We start from the raw sequence: 25,391 nt of genomic DNA on the forward strand, positions 1-25,391 counted from the left end.
CACACACACACACACACACACACACACACACACACACACACACACACACACACACACACACACACACACACACACACACACACACACACACACAGGACACAACTGAGCCTGAGCTTCACTGACCTCTCTGCGGGGAAACACGACGGCAGACGCACACAGTCTAGATGACACATCTCTATGCTGGTGGTGGGCTCCGCTCTAAAGGGCTTTGCGATGCTAAATGTCTCCGCTACACTAAAAGTCTGCTCTGTGCTTAAAGGCTCCTTAATACTGAGTGGCTGAATGCCAACGCCGCAGTTTCAGCCACTGATCGCAGAACTCAGACGGTTTTAAAACCTGGACTCAAATGGACACGCTAAAGGACCCAGTGTCACCCAGTAGAAGACTGGTTGCACTGGGCAGCTCCCAGTGACCAACAGTAGAAGACTGTGGTTGGAGGCCGGCCTCTGTTCAGCCATAAAAACGAGTTGAAGTGTTGAAGAATCCCAATGATCGTTAACCTTTCTACCGCTCTCATCGTTTGCAGGGTATTCAGTTTGTTCGACGGACGGTTTGATAAATGTCCTCTGGACGTAATTAGTTGCTCTCCAACCGATTCTGTGCGAGTCCCGACAAAGAGAACTAGCACCAACCCCCTGCCCCCCTCCCACTCAGGCTGCCACGGCGACGCGTTGATGCACTTCCACCGCTGGCCTCTAGAGAGCGCCTCTCAAGCCTCCTTCACTGCCAGCAATAAACAGGAGTAATAAAAGCTGCATGCAGAACTCACTGGGGAGCTGTTCTGCGATACAGAGTCAGGCTGTCTCAGCTAGCGCTTAGTGGTTAGCAGTTAGCATAGAGAGAGAGAGAGATACCAAGATGCCGGCTACGATAAGCCAGTTTGGCCCGAACCAACTACTATATGAAAAAGGGTAAAAGTGAAGGTTAATTATTTTTTTAATTGAATGGATCCACATAAGAGCATGTGTGTGTGTGTGTGTGTGTGTGTGTGTGTGTGTGTGTGTGTGTGTGTGTGTGTGTGTGTGTGTGTGTGTGTGTGTGTGTCTCTGTTTGTGTCTGTTGACACTTTCAGCGTTCCCATTCAAGGCTGGTAATTAAAATTGATCTGAATCGGATGAACTAAGCCTTCCTCAGAAACCCATCTGACCAGGGAGGTATCGGAGAGCCAAATAAAGAGAGAGAGAGTGCAGGGGAGGCTGGGGCGATCGAGGTCGCCCGGGCAACTGGTTAGCCGCCACTCTCCAATCGATGCTGTGTACTACGGCCAAAGAAGACGGTTTAATTGATAATAATGTGGCGAAAGGCTTCCCCGTTAGCTTTAATGTCATTTTCTTTGGTCTCACTGGTTTATATTGTTTGTGTTTTATTTGTTTATAATTATATACTATAGCACTACTGGAGAATACACACAATCGTGTATTAATAAATCCTCTAAGGTCTGCGGAGGCCTGATTTGTTGGAAGCTTAACTGCCAGTACACCCTTAAATGGACAAAGGAAACGCCCCAATACACAAAGAACTTCAAAGTCAAAGTCCCTTTTTCCCACAATGTGCAAAATAAAACAAGTTCAAATAAATGTTGACCTGCTCCAACATATCACCATATCGACAAATAATCCACACGAAAATCCACCCATAAAAGGTGAACTTCCTCTGTTACACACACACACTATACACCCTTGTGCTTTTATTTTGGCAGCCAGCAGACTCTCACGCTCTTATTGTGTAAAGGCCCCCTCACCCGTGGAGCAGGGCCCGTCGGCGGCGCGGGCGATGAGCCTCTGCTGCTTGCAGGAGGCCTGCCGCCGGTAGCACTCGTTCTGGTACGTGTCTCCATTGGCGCCGCACACCGGCACGTAGTTCTTATGGCACTGTGGGGGCGGGACCGAGGAAACCATGGTTACCACCAGTTGCAGGGAGACCGAGAGAGTTTTTTTCTCCAGGGTGACAGGCGACTCGGGAGAAAGACTCTCATCCACTCCTGGCACACTACGGACATAGGGAATCGAACCCGGCACCCCTTGCGTGGGAGGGAGTTTGCTATACGGTGGGCTGCCCTGCAAACCGCCTCAGGATCCAGAGATGTGTGGGCTGGACAGTGTATATACAGCAGGGCTTTGACTCTGAACTTCGTTATTCGAATATAATTCGAATATCAAAAAATAAATCAAAATTCGAACGAATATTAGGCAGCCCTTAATATTCAAACCTGTTATGGGCAGGCCAAGATGGGAGAGAAGTCAGAGAACCCGACGCAGTCTATTCATAATATTGTGATGACCACAGAAGAGGCAGTGAATGAAGTATTGATTAGACAGCGATTTATTTGAAACCTAATAAACCGTTGGAACACGCAAGACCGGTAACCATAGCAACGCGGGTAACAAACCTCGCGAAGCCCAATCCAGTTCAAAATATTACTAATAAATATTTGAATATATTAGAATATTGATATTAATAAACAAACAAACTTTGAATATGATTTTTGGGCAAAGGTCAAAGCCCTAATATACAGTGAACAGGATTCAGCTGCTATGATCCCTCCACATGCTTCACACGGCTCTATGGCCTGCTCTACCTGCTGAGCTAATGCTGACTAACCTAGCCTACCTGGTCTCACCGGAGCTCATCTGGTCTAACCAGAGCTCCCATGGTCTTACCTGAGCTCAGCTGGTCTTACCTGGTCTTCAGCTCACATGGTCTTACCTGGCCTTAACTGGCTCACCTGTCTTACTTGAGCTCACCTGTCTAACCTGAGCTCACCTGGTCTAACCTGAGCTCACCTGGTTTACCCTGAGCTCACCTGGTATAACCTGAGCTCACCTGGTCTAACCTGAGCTCACCTGGTCTAACCTGAGCTCACCTGGTCTACCCTGAGCTCACCTGGTCTAACCTGAGCTCACCTGTCTAACCTGAGCTCACCTGGTCTACCCTGAGCTCACCTGGTCTAACCTGAACTCACCTGGTCTACCCTGAGCTCACCTGGCTTTACCTGGCTGAAGTAAAAACAAAGCTCCCAGAATCCTCCATGTTCTCACCTGAAACTGGCAGACACACTTGAGCTGGGCGCCGTCGTCGCGGCAGACCCCTCCGTACCTGCAGGAGGCGTCGTCGCACACTCTCAGGTCACTCTTCTTCTCCGACAGGTCTGAGGAAACACAGAAACAACCACACACCTGTTAGGCGACCAGGAGACAGATAGATGAATAGATAGTCAGACAGATCGATGGACAGACGGACAGATGCCAGTTCCCACACATATGGCTGTGTTTGTGCATCTGTGTCTGTGTGGGTGTGTCCATATTTTGAGTGTGTGTTTTTTTAAAACACGCAAGGCAAACAACCCAGGACCACATCCGTTATATATCCCTGGAGAGCTGCTTAGCATCTAGCTAGCATTAGCATCTAGCTAAGCGACCATTTAAACACCGCAGCCTGCGCTCCGGGAACACAGCGCAGCCTTAGCGTTCACTAGCTAACAGGGTCAGTTATTTAGCGATGGAGCCTTGAAGGGTGAGACAACATCCAACAATCGGACACTGAAGCCGTTTCGTGGCCACGTTCTCAGTCTTTCTCTGAGGATATCAGATATGAGAAAGCGTTGGAGAGGGCCAACCCCGAGCGTAACCTGGAGTTCGCTTAAAGGGGAGCGCCACGTCATCTGTTTCCTAAAATAGGAGAGGACTGCTTTGTAAGTGCGACACCAACTTTGTTTCAGAGACGGGTTAAATGGTCCTGGAATGTCGGACCACTAACGTCAACGGAGAACGTGAATCCTGGACCAAATACACTCAGACTTTTCCGTGGCGTTGATGCTGCTAACAGTGATTGTTTGATCGATCATTGTCGAGCGTTGACGTTTATTAATCGGTTGGCGACCCAACCAAACAGACTAAAACCGACTCAACTGTTGCCCCCTAACCGACGATTCTCCAGGCTCTGTTGCAGCCACTTGTACATTTACATTTTACATTGAGGGTTTTTTGCTGATGCTTTTATCCGAGGTGACTTACAACCGTTCATTCACACATTCACACACCGACGGCAGAGTGAACCACGCAGGGCGACAGCCAGCTCGTCAGGAGCAGTCAGGATGAGGTGCCTTGCTCAGGGACACCTCGACACTAGGAGGAGCTGGAGGTCGAACTAACAACAACCTTCCGGTTACCAGTCAGCCCACTCTACCTCCTGAGCTACTTCCACCCCAACGGGACTTGTTAATACGATCACTTGACAAATGCATAAGGGTGGGTCCATGCGTTATTAGGAATGCACCGAATATTCGGCCACCGAAAATGTTCGGCCGAAAATGGCCCAAGACATAATTTTCGGTTTCGGGCCGAAGGAGTAAAAAGGCCGAAAAAAATACACCAAACATTTTTATCTTTGAAAAAAAAAAAAAAAAAAAAAAAAATATATATATATATATATATATATATATATATATATTGTCTTACTCATTTATTTAAAGGTACATTGTTCTTAAATTCTTGCTACAAGGTCTGCTGGAATGTTAAAAGACGTTCAGTATTAAATAAATATTTTGTATCAAATTTGCAATTGATTTTCTTTATTGAAAAGCAAGACAAAAAAGTTCATAAAGGACATTTAATTGTTTGATTTATGCAATGGTGAAAAATTAAAGCAAAATGATAAAAAAAAAAGCAAAAGCCACATTCGGTATTCGGTTTCGGCTTTCGGCCAACTGTTTCAGTATATTCGGTTTCTGTTTCGGCCAAGAATGTTCATTTCGATGCATCCCTATGCGTCATCAACACAACTGGTCTCAAAGCATAGGCCTCTCAAGTGTCCTTCATGATCATGATGATGTTGTTGTTCTGCGGATGGCTGACGTCTTCTCTGGTTTAGCAGCAGTCTGCGTCAGAGGGGTCGTGTTCATGGCTCTTATTCTCGTGTTCATGGCTAGCATGAGCACCAGAAGCATCTCACACACACATGCAGGCAGGGAGACACACACACCAAGACACACGCAAAGGCACACTCACGCACACACACAGCCAGGCACAATATAATTTGTATCATCTCACATGCACAAACCAAGGCAGGCATGAAGCCACACTCAGAGGACAGAGGCATACGCACATACGGACACACACGCGCAGTGCACGCAAGCACACTTTTGCAGGCCCGCACCGGCACCTGTGGGCCCTGGGAAGCTGCTCGGTGTCGGACCGGCGGCCCTCAACACGCGGTGAACAAAGACACCGTGGGCGTGCGAGGTACAGGAACAAGGTCAACAAAGGTCTCTCTCTCTCTCTTTCTCCAGTGGCTCCAGTGACACAGAGTTTACAATTTTTATGATCATAAAAGAATACAATAAAATAGGTTATTAGTTGAGCCCCAGAGGGATTTATGGATCCATTGCCATGACAGCATGTGGATATAAAATACACCAAACCTTTTCTCTTCAGTAGGAATAAGTTGGGCCTCTGTGTCTCTTCCAGCCTTACCAGTTAGCTTCTGGTGGCAGGACTGGTTATGTTGTATACTAAAGATTCTCTCTCTCTCTCTCTCTCTCTCTCTCTCTCTCTCTCTCTCTCTCTCTCTCTCTCTCTCTCTCTCTCTCTCTCTCTCTCTCTCTCTCTCTCTCTCTCTCTCTCTCTCTCTCTCTCTCTCTCTCTCTCTCTCTCTCTCTCTCTCTCTCTCTCGATGAGGACTGCTGTGGCTCAATGATTCCTGGAATGGCAACACAAGACGACGCAATGCATTGTGGGACATAACACCCCAGAAATTTGCTCTTAACTTCCAGGAACAGCGTTCTTTTCGGTGTAGTTCGGGGAGCTACGCTTAGCTGCTCTAATGTCCTCTGTAGACGTTTCCCTTCACACAGATCTGAAGTCGCTTCAGAGAGCAGCGCTAGGGGGCCGCGGCACACCAGGGGCCCGATGCCAAGGGCACACACCACCAGGGGAGCGAGAGAGAGAGAGAGAGAGAGAGAGAGAGAGAGAGAGAGAGTGAGAGAGAGAGAGAGAGAGAGAGAGAGAGAGAGTGAGAGAGTGAGAGAGTGAGAGAATGAGAGAGTGAGAGAATGAGAGAGAGAGAGAGAGAGAGAGAGAGAGAGAGAGAGAGAGGCCAACAGGCAAACACACAAACAGCTCAGCTCAGATAACGGCTTGACTTTCAGGATGAAATCCTCAAGAATGGAAAATTCCACTTACGCACGCATGCATGCACATGCCCACAAACGCATGCACGCACGCGCACACACACAAACACCTACACACGCACCCACATATGAACACACACACACACACACACACACACACACACACACACACACACACACACACACACACACACACACACACACACACACACACACACACACACACACATATGAACACATACACACACACACACACACACAAACACTTATGAACACACATACACACACACTTTCTTCCCGGAAACACACACAGGCTACACTACACTCCAGGGTTGTGTTTCACCCGCTCCAGACAACAGACCACTCCAGCGTCCAGGGGTGATGGAGCCAGAGCGCCGGCATCTGTGCGCCAGGAAAATGCGTCCTCTGGGAACACATTCCAACTCACAACAGTTCCACCATCTCACCCGGGCCTCCACGTCAGCTGAACGCCAGTCTAGAATGTCCTACAAACGTTCCTGAACTGAATGTCGGGGAAACATTCTAGAAAATGTTCTTGAAACACTCTACAAACATTCTACCTTGTTCTTGATAACATTCTAGAAATGATCTGCCTTCCAGAAATCACAATCACTGCCAGGGTTTGTGGTTCTATTCCCTGTTTCGATACGAAGAGCAAGGCACTCATACCGCCAGGGTTCGGGGTTAGATCCCTGTTTCCATAAGAAGAGCAACACTAATGCTGCCAGGGTTGTGGTTCTGTTCCCAGTGCAGCCCTTTGCTGTCGAGGCAAAGCAAACGGCATGAAAGTCTGAATGTCGCAGTCGGCTGCCTAAGATTAAAATGACCGACTACTTTGAAATACTTCAGTTGTCATTCTCAAGGACATCCAAAAGAATCCCAATCCTAGTGAGGATGACATTACAAGCAGAAAGAGGTTGCCTTTCAGACACGACATTGCTTCCCTGGTTGGGTCTGAGGAGCCCGGGGCTGTCAGACATGTGGACTGGAAAGAAGCCGAAACAATTCAACAACCGGCGCGTTCCGACTGAGGGACCCTTCCCTCGAGTGAGCCGCTGTGGGCGGGGCTTGGGAGAGAGGATCCGCCCCAACTTCCCTGTTTAGTGGGTGAGTTAGCGGCTCAGGTTAGTACCCGTCTCCGGGTAGGAGCTTCCTGAGCAGCTCCTAACTAGTCGACGCTGGTTGGATCCGGTCGAGGCGGGAGATGACGTGAATACGATGTAAGATTAAGGCGGGATATGACGTGAGGAGAAGTCGACACAGCCACAACATATAAACAGCGCCATTTTAACAAAAAAACAAGCAGAGCAGAGGGAGACAAGCAGACGACGGAGGACGAGAAGAGGATCACGGTCAAAACTGTCGCTAAATGATCGCGTAAGACAAGTGAGATAAGCGCCGCAGAACTAATTACGTCCCCTTTGAACACCGTTGGGTAGCCGCTACAAAGGGACCTGTATGGGAACGGACGCCGACGGAGGGGAGCTGAGTGAGATAGTCTTTGTTTTACCAACACACCGTACGACAACACCCAAGCCCTTGAGACCACCAACACTCAACGCCGTGTGGCCCCAGCACAGAGCCCCCCGAGGTAGGAACCGACGGAACCACGGTTCTGTTGGGGTGGGGGGGTTACGACAGGACCCCCCCACACCTCCACCCCGAGGGGAACGGACTGGGGCCCGGTTTCTGGCGACCGTGTTTCCAATTTAAAGCACTTTGAATTAAACATGACCTCCCTCCCTCCCCTGTCCCCCCTCCCTCCCTCCCTCCCCTGTCCCCCCTCCCTCCCTCCCCTGTCCTCCCTCCCTCCCCTCCCTCCCTCCCTCCCTCCCTCCCTCCCCTCTCCTCCCTCCCTCCCCTGTCCTCCCTCCCTCCCTCCCTCCCTCCCCTGTCCCCCCTCCCTCCCTCCCTTCCTCCCTCCCTCCCTCCCCGTTCCTCCCTCCCCGTTCCTCCCTCCCTCCCCTGTCCTCCCTCCCTCCCTCCCCTGTCCTCCCTCCCTTCCTCCCTCCCTCCCTCCCTCCCCGTTCCTCCCTCCCCGTTCCTCCCTCCCTCCCCTGTCCTCCCTCCCTCCCTCCCCTGTCCTCCCTCCCTTCCTCCCTCCCTCCCTCCCTCCCTCCCTCCACTGTCCTCCCTCCCTCCCTCCCTCCCTCGCCCCTCCTTCTGTGTTGCCGTGTGCGCCGCAGCCGACACAACGTGCTTAACACAAAGGAGATGTGGTGAAACAAAGTGGCGCCGTTGACGCGTGCTGTGAAGGAGTCCGTTCGAGTCGTGGTTCCAACGCTGGGACACATGATGCAGTGTGACGCCCGGACACACAGAACACATGACCCATACATCACTCAGACAGGCCCACACGCTTAGGACACGCCTCCTCTGTGGGCTTCATACGTGACCGGGGGGATGTTGCTGTAACGACACGGACACATCACTGTACGCCGCTGAATCGGGCAGGGGATTTTTGTGACCAGCGTGGCTCGGTGTGATTCGTTTTCTTACAACAACAGTAGCACTGTACCTCAGACGATCACCGCAGACCCACTCTCTGGGATCATTTATTTATTTCCTCACTATTCGCCTCTGGGACTTCTCTCCGTCTTTGTCTTAAACTCACACTTGTTTAAATTTGGATCACTTTATTGACGAATAGCCTTTTTTATGTTAGCATTTGTACATCACTTTTGAGATTGGTTTTTTACCCCATCGCTTTAAAAATAGTATCACAATTTCAAGTCACGAGTTTCCTCTTTCGGATCGCCGTGGTGACAGGTAGGACAACACTAAAGATGAAAACGTCGTGAATCTTTATTCGTCCCCACAGCGTCCACAACGACCAAGGCGTGATCCAAGATGGCTGAATTAGCATTCTGCTGGGGTAGAGCACTACGAGCCGCAGACAAGACTTTATTAACTCCAGGCCGCGCGCCAGAACCTCTGCGATTCCCTGACCCCCAACAAGGACTCTGAACAACAGCTGCCTCCCTCTGTGTCTCTGCATCCCTCACTCTTTCTTTGTCTCTCTGTGTCTCTCTCTCTCTCTCTCTCTCACCCTCTCCGTGTCTGTTTATCTACCTACCTACACCACCGCCCACTATGCTGTGCCACCAGGTAGGTCGTAGCCACTAGGGTTCAGGAAAGTGAGGCCCTGAATGGACGGTAAGGATCCTGGCGCCGTCTCAAATCTAAACAGGCTCGTACCGAGGCCTCCGTACAGCCACCCGTTCCCACGGAGCATTTCCCCTCACTAATACCTGACGGAGGGCCGTGTGGCATTACTAACAAATCACACTCGAATGTAGGCCCCTTAAATCTTAGCGACAGCACCCTAAAGCAGAACAAACAGCCAGGACTGAGGCGTAACAGAAAGCTGGTGTACATCAACAACAAGTAGCGTCATCCATTATTAACGCCACTGCTGGAAGTCACGTTCAACAAAGGAGCCTCATGCATTATTTAGTTAGGAGAGCAGACTGGGACGGACGGCTCTGCCGCAGGTATCCGCTTAGAGTCTGGCTCCTCGTCGTGGCTCCTCTTTCACAGGCCTCTCCTCTTTCAGCCATTCCCTCCGTCTTTTTGCCGTCAAACCCTTGAGTGCGTGTCGTTTTTCATGTTGTGTAAATGTGCCGGGTGAGGTGAGTGAAGATGGGAATGTGGAGTATGACCTTTCATTCACACCGCTGTAGTAAACCTATTAAATATGGCGATTATAAAATTAAATACTGGGGGGGGGGGGCGAATTTCAGGACTATGTTATCCGATTTGTGAGACTTCAGTTAAGACACCGCTTCTCGTACGCAAAAGATTTAGACTCACATCGGAATACGAATGTGAGCTTGCGCTCTGCACTGAATTTGTGAGCCACAACTTTAAATTTTTACATTTTACATTTTGCAGACGCTTTTGTCCAAAGCGACCTACAACCATTCACACACACATTCACACACCGACGGCGGAGTCAATCCCGCAGGGCGACAGCCAGCTCGTCGTGAGCAGTCAGGGTGAGGGTGCCTTGCTCAGGGACACCTCCACGCTCAGCTAGGAGAAGCCGGGGATCCAACTAGCAACCTTCTGGTTACCAGTCAACATGCTCTACTTCCTGAGCTACTGCCGCCCCACATCCATGAAGCGTTTGGGTCGTGGAGATAAAACCAAACGGAGCACCACAGAAGACGGACGGCCAACGCTGCCGCAGACAAGCGAGCGGGAAGCCGAACGCGCTGTGAGCTTCTGTAAGTTGCCGTATCTATCTCAGCGTCCGACCACAGGACATCGCTTCAGGGATGCGGTTAACGACTTTGACTCCAGTCAGAACGGAGCGATCCCCAATGTCTACAGCCTAGCTGTAGGCATCCCTGAACAAGGCATCCTTGAGCAAGGCATCAACCCACCTGCTCCTTAATGACTGCTCATCTGAATTCACTGCGCATCTGAATTCACTGCCTATCTGAATTCACGTCTCTCTGGACAATAGCCTCTGCTGAATGATTAAATAGTAGTAGTAGTAGTAGTAGTAGTAGTAGTAGTAGTAGTAGTAGTAGTAGTAGTAGTAGTAGTCATAATCATTCATTCTGAAAATACAACCTTTGACCCTCTGTGCAGCTGACCCACGCCACCCCATAAGCAATAATCACGTGGCAACTGTGCCGAAGAAAACCGTAGCCCCTTTATTGATTTGGAAGCGCGGTCACCAGCCAGATTTAAACGCTGTCAGGTATGGTTTTACTGCTCCATTTGGTGAAGGGGAAGGGGGAGGGGGGGGGGACAGTTCTCTGATGAGAGTCTGAGAACAGATTTAGCCTGGGGAGCTAGCTTAACTCCCTTAGCTTCGTTTTTCTTAGCTTAGCTGTTCCCACTGAAAGGACCAAACCTGCAGTTGAAAGGCAGAGATTCAATTTAGGCTCAGGGGCTAGCTTAGTTTATCTTCCTTCGCTGAGCTTAGCTGTTCTCACTGCAGGGCCAAACAACACGTAGCAGCTATGCTGCTAACGACTGCAGCGGCTACCAATACCCTCAGAATGCTAACCAAAAGCCACCGAAAGTGTTTAATGACAGTATGTACTTTTTGGTTTCAATATGAGAGAGCGAGAGAGAGCGAGAGCGAGAGAGATCGAGAGAAGAGAGAGAGAGAGAGAGAGAGAGAGAGAGAGAGAGAGAGAGAGAGAGAGAGAGAGAGAGAGAGAGAGAGAGAGAGTTGATGTGGCCAGAGCTAAGTCATGCTTAACTAATCTGAGTCTATTCCTATTCTGGGCACATGGGAAGGGAGGGGGGAGGAGGGGGGAGGAAGGGGGACATCAGCGCTATAGCAGCAGGTGAGGGAGGGTGAGGAAGAGGGGGAGACTTGCATTTCAATTGGCCGTAGAACCGCCAACTTTCTTTCTTGTTTTGTTTTTTCTTTGTGTTGTATTCATTCTTTCTCCCTTCCTTCCTTCCTTGGCAGGGAGGGAGGGAGAGTGTGGGAGAGAGGGGGAGAGGAGAGGAGGAAGGGGGAGGGAGGAGAGAAGGGAGAAAGGAGGGAGAGGAGAGGAGAGAAGGGGGAGGGAAGAGGAGGAGTATGGAGGAACAGAGGGAATCACACACACACACACACACACACACACACACACACACACACACACACACACACACACACACACACACACACACACACACACACACACACACACACACACACACACACACACACACACACACACACAGCACTAGATATCTCTTGTCATCCATAGGGTCCATCTGCCATAAACATGATGTAGGACAGAGAAGGGAGCGAGCGGGATTAGGCACACTGGGCTCCATCACATCCTGGGGTATAAATACATGAAGTGCCCCCCCAGCTTCGGCCCCCCCCCCTGGCCATGGCCCTGGCAGTCCCATCCATCAGCAGCAATGCCAGGGGTCCACCACAGCCCCCGCCACGACCACACGGCTTACCACACACATGCAGCACACACACCGACAGACACAGCTCTGTTGTGCACGGGGAATGGGTTAGCCTAACGATTGTTGGTGCTTTGCACTCGGTTTTGTCCATCCTTACTGGTACCGTCAGCGATATATTGTTGTTCCACCCGCTTCGGACAAATGTACTTATTGTAAATCGCTTTGGATAAAAGCGTCTGCTAAATGGCCTAATTATAAATCTAAATCTAGACATGCAGACGTCCATGTGGCACCGCTAGCATTAGCATGTCTAGCACTAGCATCGCCTCCTCCTCTCCTCTCCTCTCCCCTCCTCTCCTTTCCACTCCCCTCCTCTCTCCTCTCCTCCCCTCCTCTCCCCTCCTCTCTCCTCTCCTCCCCTCTCCACTCCCCTCCTCTCTCCTCTCCTCCCCTCCTCTCCCCTCCTCCCTCCTCTCCTCCCCTCACCTCCTCTCCTCTCTCCTCTCCCCTCCTCTCCCCTCCTCTCCTCTCCCCTCCTCTCTCCTCTCCTCCCCTCCTCTCCCCTCCTGCTCAGCAGACCAGGGGATGATGTCGAGCAGAGTCCTCGTTCTACCCGACGTGGGATTCTCATCCCGTACGTTCCAGCCATCCATCTAACCTTTCGTCCTTCCTCCTTTCCTCCATTCCTTCCTGCTGGCTCACAGACATATCAGCTGAAATGCCATGTGGGTGAAGAGAGCTCCATCCGTCAATCCATCCTCCCTCGTCTCCCCCCCCCCCCCCCCCCCCCCCCCACCTGTTGTTCTCCTCCCCCCGTCACTCACAACGGGAGCCCCCCCGTTTCATGGCCACAGTCCGGCGTTCCCGCCAACAACACACAGCCCACACGCTCGCCCGGCGCCAAAACACCGTCTTATCTATCTCTGCATGTGTTTGGAGGGTAGTTCTGTGCAATCTGGTTTTAATTGCTTGCAGTGGGTGGAGGAGTATGGGGGGGGGGGGGGGGGGGGGGGTCGTCTGAGATGCTTATATAACCTGATGGAGTCAGGGGACAGGGGGTACGAAGGGGTCAGCCACGGCATGGACAGCAGATGAGATGAAACACTGTGCTCTACGCTGCTCTGGGTACCATTTCAGAGTTGTGGAGAGAGAGAGGGAGAGAGAGAGAGAGAGAGAGAGAGAGAGAGAGAGAGAGAGAGAGAGAGAGAGAGAGAGAGAGAGAGAGAGAGAGAGAGAGAGAGAGAGAGAGAGAGAGAGAGAGAGAGCAGAAAAGAGAGGAAGACCGTTGTGCTCCCTCCCTCCCAAATTCTGCTCCTCATTGGGGAGTGCTGCAGCCACACACCTGTGATTGACAGGCTAAGATGGATTCCCAGAAGTTAGCCGGGATCAGTCCACATGGATGAATCGATGGTCTGATTCAAATGCCGGCGCGGGAAGCTCAGGACGTATTCTCACACTGCTTTCCACTCACTCATCGCTGACGGATGGCTACGCCATTTCAGACAAATGACACTCAAAAAATAGCTCTTGATTCTGGCCTACACTTTTAAGGAATACATAAGGGATCAAAGATTAAATACATTTGATATGATTGAAGGACAAATACAAAGTGAAGCATAGGATCACCTCCATTTCTTCCCGTTTTAAGCAAATCTGACTCCAGCACAAAGTGTCTAAGATAAGATTATTCGGATATTAAAGGTGCAGTAGGCATTCCGTGATGATGTCGTCGTCTACGACTGCATTGAGTAATAAGTGTCATGTGATGAGGTTCCTCAATAGATGTATCAATTGTATTTAGTTAGTGAGTGAGTAAGATAGCGATTATGATTGCTAATAAAAAAGAATGCGTTCTCTCTAAAGCCGTTTGTCTGTTCTTGGTTACTGTAGAAAAGGACTTTGTGGATTATACACTAATTACTACATACTAGTGCTTTTAGATTTTATAATTAAGCTAAAATAATTAAAGTGAGAAGATCTGATAAAATGTGTGACAAAGCTTTTGAACACATTAATATCTAAGTTAAGATAATGAAGATGAGACGAGATAAGCGTTATAAATAGGATCTGTCCAGCTACTTTCTCAAACCTACGATACTGCAGAACAGTTCGTACAGGACAAACAAAACAGTGAAATAAAAACATGGCGTTTGACACCAAAGCACATCAAAGAAGGACCAGATCTGAATCCCCAACGTGTGGTCCAGTGGTCCTCAGCCTGGGTGTCAAGACCCAACCCAGGGTCGCTTGATATGCAAGACGTACAAGATACCGAGATGTCCTGCTCCATTCGGAAGTAAATAACATGTTACCAGGCTTGAGAGCTTTCATAAAGGTCCCTATACAAACGGACTGCCTAATGATTCTGTGCCACTGGTGAATTACTAGGCCTACCACCACTAAGACTAATTGGTGTGGTGCAATGCAGTGTGCCCACGCTCACTTGGACCTGGACATTACCGGCAGAGGAAGACCGGGTCAAAATGCAACGATGAGTTCATGGAGGCAGCTGCACCGCGACAAAAACATGGCGTGTAAGAAGTAAGAAGTTGGGGTAGCAGGGACGTTCACACCTTAAATTGGGGTCACAAGCCCGACAATGTTGGGAACCAATGTGAGGAGCGGCCGGAGTCAATACTGCGATATCTGCCGCAGCCTGTCTGATGTTTGTGAAGCGGACTGACGTGCAGGGCTGCACCCAGGCTCTCAGTTGGATCTGAGACCGATCGATGGCAGGATAATGTCATCTCTATTAATCCCCATGGGTGTTTCCGCCGTAAACGACCACAACGACCGCAACAGTGAACAGACAGAGAGGAGGGTCCTGGCTGAGGAGTTTCAGCTCAGTGTTCGTAGGGCCTGCGGCAGGGTTCACGGTTCTGTGTGGAGGCGTGGCGTGAGGGGGGGGGCGCGTCGCGACCGGGGGACGCGGCGAGGATTGAAGTCGTCGGTTGCGTTCCTTTCGTTCTCGCGTCTCGCTGTCCAACACAAAACACCGCCCACCCGCTCGAACAATCAACGGTTTCTTTCACCACCGTGGAGAAAGGGAGGAGTAGGTTTGTAGGTCCACCACAAACCTCTGGGTGGTCTCCACGTCTTCGAGGTAGCGTAGGCCCACTACAGACCTCTGGGTGGTCCCTAGGTCTTTGGGTTTCGCATAGGTCCACTACAGACCTCTGGGTGGTCCCTAGGTCTTCGGGTTTGTGTAGGTCCACCACAGACCTCTGGGTGGTGGACCTCTGGGTGGGTCTCTAGGTCCTAGGGGTCTCATAGGTGCACCACAGACCTCTGAGTGGTCTCTAGGTCTTCGGGGTCACGTAAGTCCACCACCGGCTGAAGGGGCGTGTGCGGTCTTAGAGAAGTGAAGGGTTAATTGGCCTCCATACACATTAAAATGTCCTCGACACAGGACCATTCTTCGAAGAGGAATCCTCTCTCTAGACATTCCAATAAGATCGATGCCTTGTTTCTTCCTTCCTTTGTCTCTGAGTGGAAGCATTCCTCTCTTTCATCCTTCTCTCTCCCCCCCCCCCCCCCCCGCCATCTCGCTCTCTCTCTGCTACCTTCTCCTGTTCTTTAATCATCTCTTTCCTTTTTTGTCGTTCCTGCAACCCTATCAATAATAAATGTATCATCCGGGGAGATGAAGCAAGTTATTGTTAGTCTAGTCACATGACCCGCATGTATATGAAAAGGGAGGGTTCACCCGTCTCTCCACCGTCCGCTGATCAATGGGCGTTGTTTGCTGTGATGTCCAGGGCTTACTGCTCGTCACCGCTGGAACCCGAGGTGCAGCGCTCGTGCGTATGGTTCAGACCGAGGTCGGAGATCATTCTGATAATCACGGCGCCGTATGAGAATAGAAAAAGACAACGTTGACCAGAACTTCTATTTTATACTCCCCCTACCTAATCCCTTCACCCGGTCTATCTCTGATGAGGTCTACTGGACTTTGGGGCGCCAAGCAGGTACATGTAGAGGCAGCTGTGGCTAGGCCTGCTAGGGAAGAGTCAGAGTAGGGAGCCAGGTTCAATTCCTATCCTATTTGCTCATCAGCTTTTATCCAAAGCGACTTCAGGTGAACTTAGGACAGGCCAGGTTATTGAGGAAAAGGTAGGGTAGGGTAAGACAGTACAGAGACAAAAAAGATGAATCGAGCCAACTCTATGTTGTCTAATTAATCGCAGTTCAAGTCTCAAAGGGATTCCCAGGCCCAACGGACCCGAAAGGAGGGGGAAACCTGAGGCCACACATCTGTGTGTACAGAGACGGCAGCTAAATGATCACAAACACTCGAAACCTACAACCAACCAAACAGTCCCAGCAGAGCAACACGCTAACCTCCGTACATCTGCCGTCCAACAGAACATCTGCTCCTGAAGGGCCTGATTAACTGCACCGTACGTACATCCCATAATGACCACGTCCAGCAGACCAGCAACAAAGCGCTGTTTACTGCCTCGCAGCCAAGTGTTTGAATCCATCTGTCGGCCTGTGGTTCCGGGGGTAACGGACTGGTCAGAGGAAGAGATGCGTGGCGTTTCCACCCTGCCTCGCCAACGATCAGAACGTCGGTCATTGATTGATCGATGAGAGGCCACCCCCCCCCCCCCCCCCCTCCATCACTTTGAATACCACTATACTGATACGGACATTTAAGATTCAGTGGTAGAGTTCGAGGTCGAAGGATACATGTATCTATCTAGAGATGTGAGATACTTTGAGACATGGATCAACCCTGATCCCGTATCAGCGGTATTAAGGATCATTTAACTTGAATTGGAGCCAGCAGGCCATCAAACACTGTTGACACCTTTTAAACCCGTCCGTCACACTTCAGTTCTGGGGGTAATGGACTGGTTTAAAGGCACAGCTGGAGGAAGTGATGCGTGGCTACTTCCTGTAGAGCAGACGAGGATAGAGCTCAGTCAGTGATCGATCAGCTACACAAAATGGCCGACATGGCCATTCGGCCCCTCTTTAAAAAGGGCCCTTATTGTACTAGCAGGTGTCGGCACTGGGTGAACACGCCCACCTGTGATGTCACTAATGGGTTCTTAAATGACGTGTAGTGGCCGATCCACATCACACCTTGTGGTGAAACCGGAACCCATTTTTAAGCCAGACCTACATGTAAAACACTCAACCTGAATGTCTAAACGAGGCTTGTTGCGCTCCAACCAAACTGTTATGTTTTTCTTCTTTTTGGAAGCTGTGGGTTTGAATCAATTTCTTCACGGTGAAGAGTGGCGAGGAAAGAGGAGTTCTCGTCGTTTATCAAAGCGCTGTTTGTTTATGGGTAATTACCGGGATCCCACGGCCCATAAAGCCGGGGAATTATACACAACCAAGCAGGGCTTCAACAGGCTGTCATAACAAGCGTTTCTTCAGAGAGATACCTCTCCTTAGTGCCTCTTTATTTACACACACTTTCAACACGGCTGAACAACGCTATCAATTGATTTGTGCGCTTGAGTTTTGACTTCAGCTGTTTATCTGCTATTATGTCTCCAAACATGAACTTCACTACCACTAAAACTATATTAACCTGTTCTGAGTCACTTGACTACCACTAATAATATATGAACCTGTTCTGAGTACAACTTGTAGTCAACAAAGAGGAAGCCAGCACTTTGTGAGGGCACTTATTTGGAAAAGGTAGGTCAGCCCACCGAGACACACCTCAGACCTGAAAGACTTTCAGGCATCAGCTCCCTGAGGTCTGGTGCGTTTATTGTATTTTACAGAGGCAGGCCTGCGGGGAGGGGTTAGGGGGGGCCTGGGTTCCTGCTGTAACACGGTCAGCTGCACGTGCCAGCAGACACCATCTTGCTTTGAGCGACAATAATCCTTAATGGATCACAAGGATTTCCACACGATTATGATGGCAATTCTCTAACATTTGGGGGGAGGGGAGGAATGCAGTCTGTCATGGGGAACGTAGCCCCTCCTAGTCTGGCAGAGGGACGAGGTTTAGAGGGTTTGTGATGAAGTCAGCGACCCAGTGACTCTGTTCTGGTGTGTGTGGTTTTACAGGTAGCAGCAGTAGTGGGCCCCAGACCACCCGGACGTGGCACCCAGGAATCGGGGGTTTACTTTGGGGGAGGGCTGTTGGTAGAGAGGTACGTCTTGAATGGGAGAAGCATAACGGCACAAATTCACACCCCAAATAACGCTCCGTGAAGCATGCCCACACAGACATGTGGCAGACAGAGATATGTAGACGAGTGCATGCATGGACGCAGAAACACACGCACACACACACAAACACACACACACACACTCGCTTATTATGCTACCATTTAGCCGACATTAACATGCACGCAACACCATGGTTTGCATCAAACATGTGTAATTACAGAATAGCACAATGCTGGCCTTTAGCTAAAACTGAACTAAAAAACGAACCAACTGTTTGTTATTCTGACAGTGTGTGAGTAGAAGTTTGAACAAAGGTTTAAATCCATTCAGGTGAAATGCATTAAAAGGTTAATACTGCATGGGTCGAAGAGACCGGGTTAGGGATAAGTCTGGGTTATTAGTTTGGGTACCGGGGTGGAACGCAAAATTACGCGGTGGCTTGGCTTGAAATTGGAACGCAGAAGGCTTCCATTGATCTACGATGCAAATGTTCAATATTTAATGGAAGAACAGAGAACCATAATAGGCAATGTGGTGGGGCATCAATAAAACAGGGGCAGTGTGGGTTATGTCTACACTGGATTAAAAAGTCTCTCAGCTTATTTTTCCATCTCTTTTTATATTTTGACACCGGCCGTTAAAACCGTTAAAACCTGCCAGTTCCAGCCCCCATGCTGGGAAGTTATGGTTGGATGGATGTGTGTGTTAGTATCGCCCGCCGGGGCGGGGCTCGGCCGTCGCGGCGGGGTTAGTGCTAAATTGTTGTCACCTGTACTACAATAAAAGTTTTTTTTTTTTGATGACGTACAGAGAAGACTAAAGATGGTACCACAAGACAATTGATAGGAATTGTTTTGGTTTATGTCAATTATGGTATGGCCTCCACAAACTACACCACCCTGTTGTCTGTCTGGCGACACAGTGTGTGTGTGTGTGTGTGTGTGTGTGTGTGTGTGTGTGTGTGTGTGTGTGTGTGTGTGTGTGTGTGTGTGTGTGTGTGTGTGTGTGTGTGTGTGTGTGTGTGTGTGTGTACTATTTTCAAGATTAGTATTATTTTGTGACACACACACACACACACACACACACACACACACACACACACACACACACACACACACACACGAGTTTATGCAGACACAACATTAGCAGTTATTAAGTGGGACGGAGCCCACGGGGGGCTCACCTGTGCAGTCTTTCCCCTTCCCTTTACACTCTCCACTCTGGGGGTACGAGGCAAGCGTCCCCGGCGACCAGAAGCCCAGGGAGCCGATGCAGGAGACGGCCAGGTAGTACCACACCAGCCGCCCGGGCCACCCCGACACGCCTCCCGGACCCACGCTGGCCATGCTGCAGAGATTCGGGGGTCTGGCCTGGCTGTCGTCGCCCGGTTGCAGCGTCCTGTGTGCTGCTGCTGGAGGCGGGGGGGGGGGGGGGGTGTCCGACGAGGTACGGAACCGATTCACGGTGCGAACGGCGGAGAGATGTCAGATCCGACCCGGAGCGGTGGACGGCGGTGCACTTCGGTAGATGAACAGTGATGAATCTGTGGTGACACGCGGACGTGCCGAGGTTTCATCCGAGGAGCCGCTGACCTGATGTCGCTGTTCCTCCACGCGACGAGACAAAACGCAGCAGCGCCATCCTCCTCCTCCTCCTCCGCTGGCTTTCCGTGTGACTCGCGTATTTATGTTGTTGTTATTGTTGTTGTTTTCTACCGCCCCGACTGTACCGCTGTTTTCCCCCGTCTGTAGTCTGCGCTTCCCTTCCCCGGACCTGGCTGTGGAGCTGCTCGAGGAGCGGACGTGAATCCCCACGCCGTGGCTGCCGCCGTCAGTGTGTAGAGAGAGAGACAGAGAGAGAGAGAGCGAGAGGGAGGGGGGAGAGAGAGGGAGAGAGACGAGGTGAGCACCGCGCCAGGAGCAGCTGCGGCAGCCGGACCCACAACAAAGAGATCTGGACCGGAGGACCGGAGCGGTCACGTGAAGAGGAGAGGAGAGGAGAGGAGAGGAGGACTCCAACCCCCACCCCCACAGCACCGTAAAATGAACAGGTGCTTCCAAAATGCAAATGAGACGTAATGTTACAAATACAAATATTTTTACCATTGATAAACACACACACACACACTCACACACACACACAAAAAAAAAAAAAAATTAAGGATTTACCCACCTGGAACCTATTCTCTGATCATTTGTGAGAGCGCTTCACTGACGATACAGGCTGCAATGTCAGCCTCTAGGGCACTAGTGCTCAGTCAGAGTCTGCCCTCTGAAGGGCTCAGGGCATGTTCTAAAGGGCTAGTTTCTGCCCCGGACAAGGCGGAGGGGGTAAGTGTCAGTGTCCGTCTGCATCATGGAGAGGGTCACTAGGGCTGGGTGAGGCTGCACACCTGTAGTCAATGTGCCCAGATTGAACCAGCCGTCTCCAGACACACACACACACACACACACACACACACACACACACACACACACACACACACACACACACACACACACACACACACACACACACACACACACACACACACACACACACACACACACACATTATGGTCTTGTGCATGGCAGCATGGACCACCAGGTCAAGTATCATTGTCCACACGAAAGTGGTCTTCCAACACCACCACCGTGCGTCCTCATCTGGGGGGGCCCCGTTAATGTCACCTAGGGGGCGGGGCTGCAGGTGCATCGCTACACTAGTGTGTTAGTGTGAATGAAAGTGAAAGTATATTTCTTCTTTGAGGCTTGAGGACCTCGATGAAGTCCCTAGAAGAGGCTTCGGCCACAGCAGCAGTCCACCGGCCTTACAGCAACCTCCTGTTCTCTGGCTGGTGATGGCCATGGGGTTAATACATTTACATTTTTGGGATTTTGCTGATGCTTTTATCCAAAGTGACTCACAACCAGTCGTTCACACATTCACACACTGACGGCGGAGTCATCCACGCAGGGCGACAGCCAGCTCGTCAGGAGCAGTCAGGGTGAGGTGTCTTGCTCGGGGACACCTCAACACTCAGCTAGGAGGAGCCGGCGATCAAACTATCGTTATCAGCCAACCTGCTCCACCTCCGGAGTTGATGCCGCCCCTAGGCATATCAGCAAAGGAGATTCCTCTATTATAATAGAGGAATCTTTCAGAGGTGTGGTCAGCACACCACCCAGTGTTTCCAGAGCTGCGTACTGAACGCAGGAGGGATTTCTGAGTCTACATTACTGATATAAAGGTTTCAGCTCGGTCACGGGACATAGATGACTGACGACTACAATAATGTTTTAATAACTCATTCGCACAGCAGGCTTAATATGAGACATTAACCTGTAACTGTGACAACCACATTAAAAAAACGACCCCCAAATCATAAAAAATTATAAATGGCACATGAATCACGTTTTACGTTGCAATTGAGAGTGTCTGCATGGAGGAGAGGGACTTGGTGGAACGATTGCTGTGACTTGGACATAAGAAAATCAGGGAACCTTGGCGTGAGATGCAACAGAGAACCAGACGACAGAACATTCCAGCGTGGAGCGCTGACCAACACTCTGTTTCATGGTGTCTGAGGGGTTTGTTCCAGTGCTCTTTGTACATCTGAGAGGGTAAGAGAGGGAGAGAGAGAGAGGCAAAGACACAGTGAGGGAGAGGCACATAGAGAGAGGCACAGAGAAGGAGAGAGACAGAGAAATGGAGAGGGACAGAGAGAGAGCCTGAGGGAGAGCGTCTGAGAGAGTGAGGCAGAGACAGAGAGAGGGGGAGTGACAGAGAGAGGAATAGACATAAAGAGAGAGAGGCAGAGAGAATGAGAGAGGCAGAGAGAATGAGAGAGGCAGAGAGAATGAGAGAGACAGAGAAATGGAGAGAGACAGAGAGAGAGCCTGAGGGAGAGAGTCTGAGAGAGTGAGGCAGAGACAGAGAGAGGGGGAGTGACAGAGAGAGGAATAGACATAAAGAGAGGGAGGCAGAGACAGGGGGAGAGACAGAGAGAGGCAGAGAGGGGGAGAGACAGAGAGAGGCAGAGAGACAGAGAGAGGGCAGACACAGGCAGAGAGGGGGAGAGGGTGAGGCAGAAAGAGGGAGAGAGTCAGGCTGAGACAGACAGACACAGAGGGATAGAGAGAGAGTGAGGTAGCATTGGAAGAGTCTTCTCTTCTATCTAAATTTGAATCCATATCCCGAGGGGCTGTTCACTGCTCTCATTGTGAGGCCGACAGAGAAAGAAGAGAGAACACAGCCAAGAGATCAGAGAGATAAAGGTTATGGCTGTCTATCTGTTATCTGGGACCCTAATTAAAACAGAAAAGGCTGAATTATTACCACTACCTCTCAAATCAACTCTGGAAGGAGATGATTCGCAATAACTACGCAATAACTCACTAATAGTGACAGTATTATAGTATGAACTTAATATTACTGCACACGACATGGCAGTCATCAAACACGCAAACCTGACACGCCTGCGTCTTTCCACTCTGTCCGCTGCCCCAATATCTCCAGATGTCAAACTGGATCAATACCTGATAAGCCTGTCTGGTTGCTGGGACCACTTGGGTGTGTGTGTGTGTGTGTGTGTGTGTGTGTGTGTGTGTGTGTGTGTGTGTGTGTGTGTGTGTGTGTGTGTGTGTGTGTAGGTGTGTGTGTGTGTGTGTGTGTGTGTGTGTGTGTGTGTGTGTGTGTGTGTGTGTGTGTTTGTGTGTGTGTGTGTGTGTGTGTGTGTGTGTGTGTGTGCGAGAGGGTCTGTGTGTGTGTGTGTGTGTGTGTGCGAGAGGGTCTGTGTGTGTGTGTGTAGGTGTGTGTGTGTGTGTGTGTGTGTGTGTGTGTGTGTGTGTGTTTGTGTGTGTGCGAGAGGTTCTGTGTGTGTGTGTGTTTGTGAGTGTGTGTGTGCGTGTGTGCGAGAGGGTCTGTGTGTGTGTGTGAGAGAGTGTGTGTGTGTCTGAGTGTACGGGTGTGTGTGTGTGTGTGTGTGTGTGTGTGTGTGTATGAGTGAGAGAGTGTGTGTGTGTGTATTTGTGTGTGTGTGTGTGTGTGTGTGTATGAGTGAGAGGATGTGTGTGTGAGTGTGTGGGTGCAGCCAGAGCTGTGCGTGTGTGTGTGTGTGTGTGTGTGTGTGTGTGTGTGTGTGTGTGTGTGTGTGTGTGTGTGTGTGTGTGTGTGTGTGTGTGTGTGTGTGTGTGTGTGTGTGTGTGTGTGTGTGTGTGTGAGAGAGGTGAGATGGTCGCTGGTTGGTCCCGGAGGTTCTGCGTGCAAGTGCCAATCGATATCGAAAACATTATGGGATAGGCAGTGCATCAGTTGGGCCTGGTGTATGTTCTCTGTTTAGCCCTCCAGCAGTGCACATGGCTTAGTGCAGGCATTGGTGGTGGTAATTCTCTTGGATAGCTTGAGTTATAAAGGTATTCCATAAAAGTGATAACATAAATTGAGCCTGCTGCCAGGGAAATATACACGACCCGTGTCCGTTTAGTTGGGAAATACCTCCCCCTAGCGGCGGTTTATATAAATGCTCATGCTCTCTGGTGTAACTCGAACAGTAACAGTACGGAGACGAAACTATAGGCATGAGCCGGGGAGGGCTGCGCAATGCTCCCGAAATATTTCAAGATCACCCAAGTGCTTATTACTAATTTGGGCTGATTGCTCCTGAATACTCGTGTAGTGAGCCCCTCACTTTAATTATAAGGTGGGTTTAAAATATAACGAAATGATAACTATAACTTAAAAGCTAATGCACATATTAAAGGGAAAATATTATACCACCAGGTGTGAGTGTGATTAGCCATCACAAGCCGTTTTGAAAATGTGCAGCTTCTGACATCCCAGATGGGCGTGTACACCTAGATGTGTGCTGGATTGATCAGTCTACCATGCAGCCTGTACCCGCCACTGGACTGTAGAAAACGTTGCTCAATTATCCGTCATACACCTGGGGGTATAATGGCGCGTTCACATCGCTGGAAATGGGGGGGAAACATTTTCGCGACGTCGGAAAGTTCGCGACACCTCATGACGCTGTTATGATTCTACTTCCATTCGGCAACTCAGCCAAATTTTGATAACAGAGTTGCCCAGTTGTTGACGTGGTTTACTAGTGACGCCTGACGCGCATGAACATGGTGGAACATGAACGTTTTGCTCCATATTAAATAATCAACCATCATATCACATAGCCTACTTTAGCTGACGTTGTAACGTCTTATGGCATGACTTTGCTCCGTTTTAAACGTTGTGTGGTAAACCAGCTATAGATAAGGGGAAGTTCTGCCTTCCTACAGTGGCAATACTGTATGTGCTTCTAATAAATAAAAGCAAAAGGATAGAAGGTGATAGAGAAAGGTTCTGAAAAAATACGTTGCAATGGCGTAAACGTATACACCTTTACAAGTTTTTAAAACAAATATTCAACCTTTCAAAACTTATTTCTCAATGTCTGAGCACCTGTTTGCAGAATCCCATTTACAAGGTTTCAAAACCAGGAAACAAGATTGAAATACACTGTTAGAAGAACAGTGCCAGATTTGAAACTCTGCAAATGCGCTGGTGAAATTGTTTAAACTTTGAAAATGTGTTGGTGAAAATGATGAAGATAAAATAGAACACAAAATCATGTTTACAGATGTTTGAATTTTTGTTTGAATTTTTTCAGGTTATAATCTCTTTTTTCAGTGTTTTTTACAAGGTGTTGAGTTTTCAAACCCAGACTTACAAGCCTTTGAAACTTTTTTTTCAGGTTTGAATTATGGCAGGAAACTGGCTCCATACTACTTCCGTTCGGCAACTGGGGCCAGATTTCGAAAACAGAGTTGCCCAGTTGGTGACATGGTTTACTAGTGACGCGCATGAACATGGCGAAACCAACCATCCGTTTTAAACGCTGTAAAGGCCTACTGGTAAATCAGCTCTAGATGAGGGCAAGTGTAGCCTTCCATACATTGGCAATGCAATGTGCTTCTCATAAATAAAAGCAAAAGGATAGTAAGCCTATGTGACGGCTACAAGGAAATAAAGGCGTTCAAACTTGAAACTGATCCTGACTGGTTTTTATCGGATAAAAAAACCCTGCTGTGAAGAACTTATCATTATTACCAGTTCCATGAACCCTAAGTCTCCTTTAAATCTCTCGTCTTGCCTATGGCTTTGAAAAAAAAAAAGTTTCCCATGTCTTAAATGATTCAACCTGACAAATCCCTGCGTGAGAATGTGTAGCGAGGCAGGACATGTGTTTAAA

The 25,391-nt window shown here is 49.6% G+C and overlaps 1 protein-coding gene across 1 annotated transcript in view; it reads right to left on the minus strand.

Annotated features, from left to right (window-relative positions):
- The window catches only part of tmeff1a (transmembrane protein with EGF-like and two follistatin-like domains 1a), a 35,544-nt gene extending 16,021 nt beyond the window's left edge, over window positions 1-19,523 (minus strand). The window contains exons 1-3 of the mRNA XM_056596956.1: window positions 19,350-19,523; window positions 3,039-3,148; window positions 1,742-1,871 (exon numbers count right to left, since the gene is read on the minus strand). Of these exons, the coding sequence (XP_056452931.1) occupies window positions 1,742-1,871; window positions 3,039-3,148; window positions 19,350-19,512 (403 nt within the window). The 5' untranslated portion in view covers window positions 19,513-19,523. The remainder of the gene's footprint in view (window positions 1-1,741; window positions 1,872-3,038; window positions 3,149-19,349) is intronic.
- Between the last annotated feature and the right edge of the window lie 5,868 nt (window positions 19,524-25,391).

The sequence above is a fragment of the Gadus chalcogrammus genome, chromosome 8 (genome assembly GCF_026213295.1).
Source record: "Gadus chalcogrammus isolate NIFS_2021 chromosome 8, NIFS_Gcha_1.0, whole genome shotgun sequence".
NCBI classification, from domain to species: domain Eukaryota; kingdom Metazoa; phylum Chordata; class Actinopteri; order Gadiformes; family Gadidae; genus Gadus; species Gadus chalcogrammus.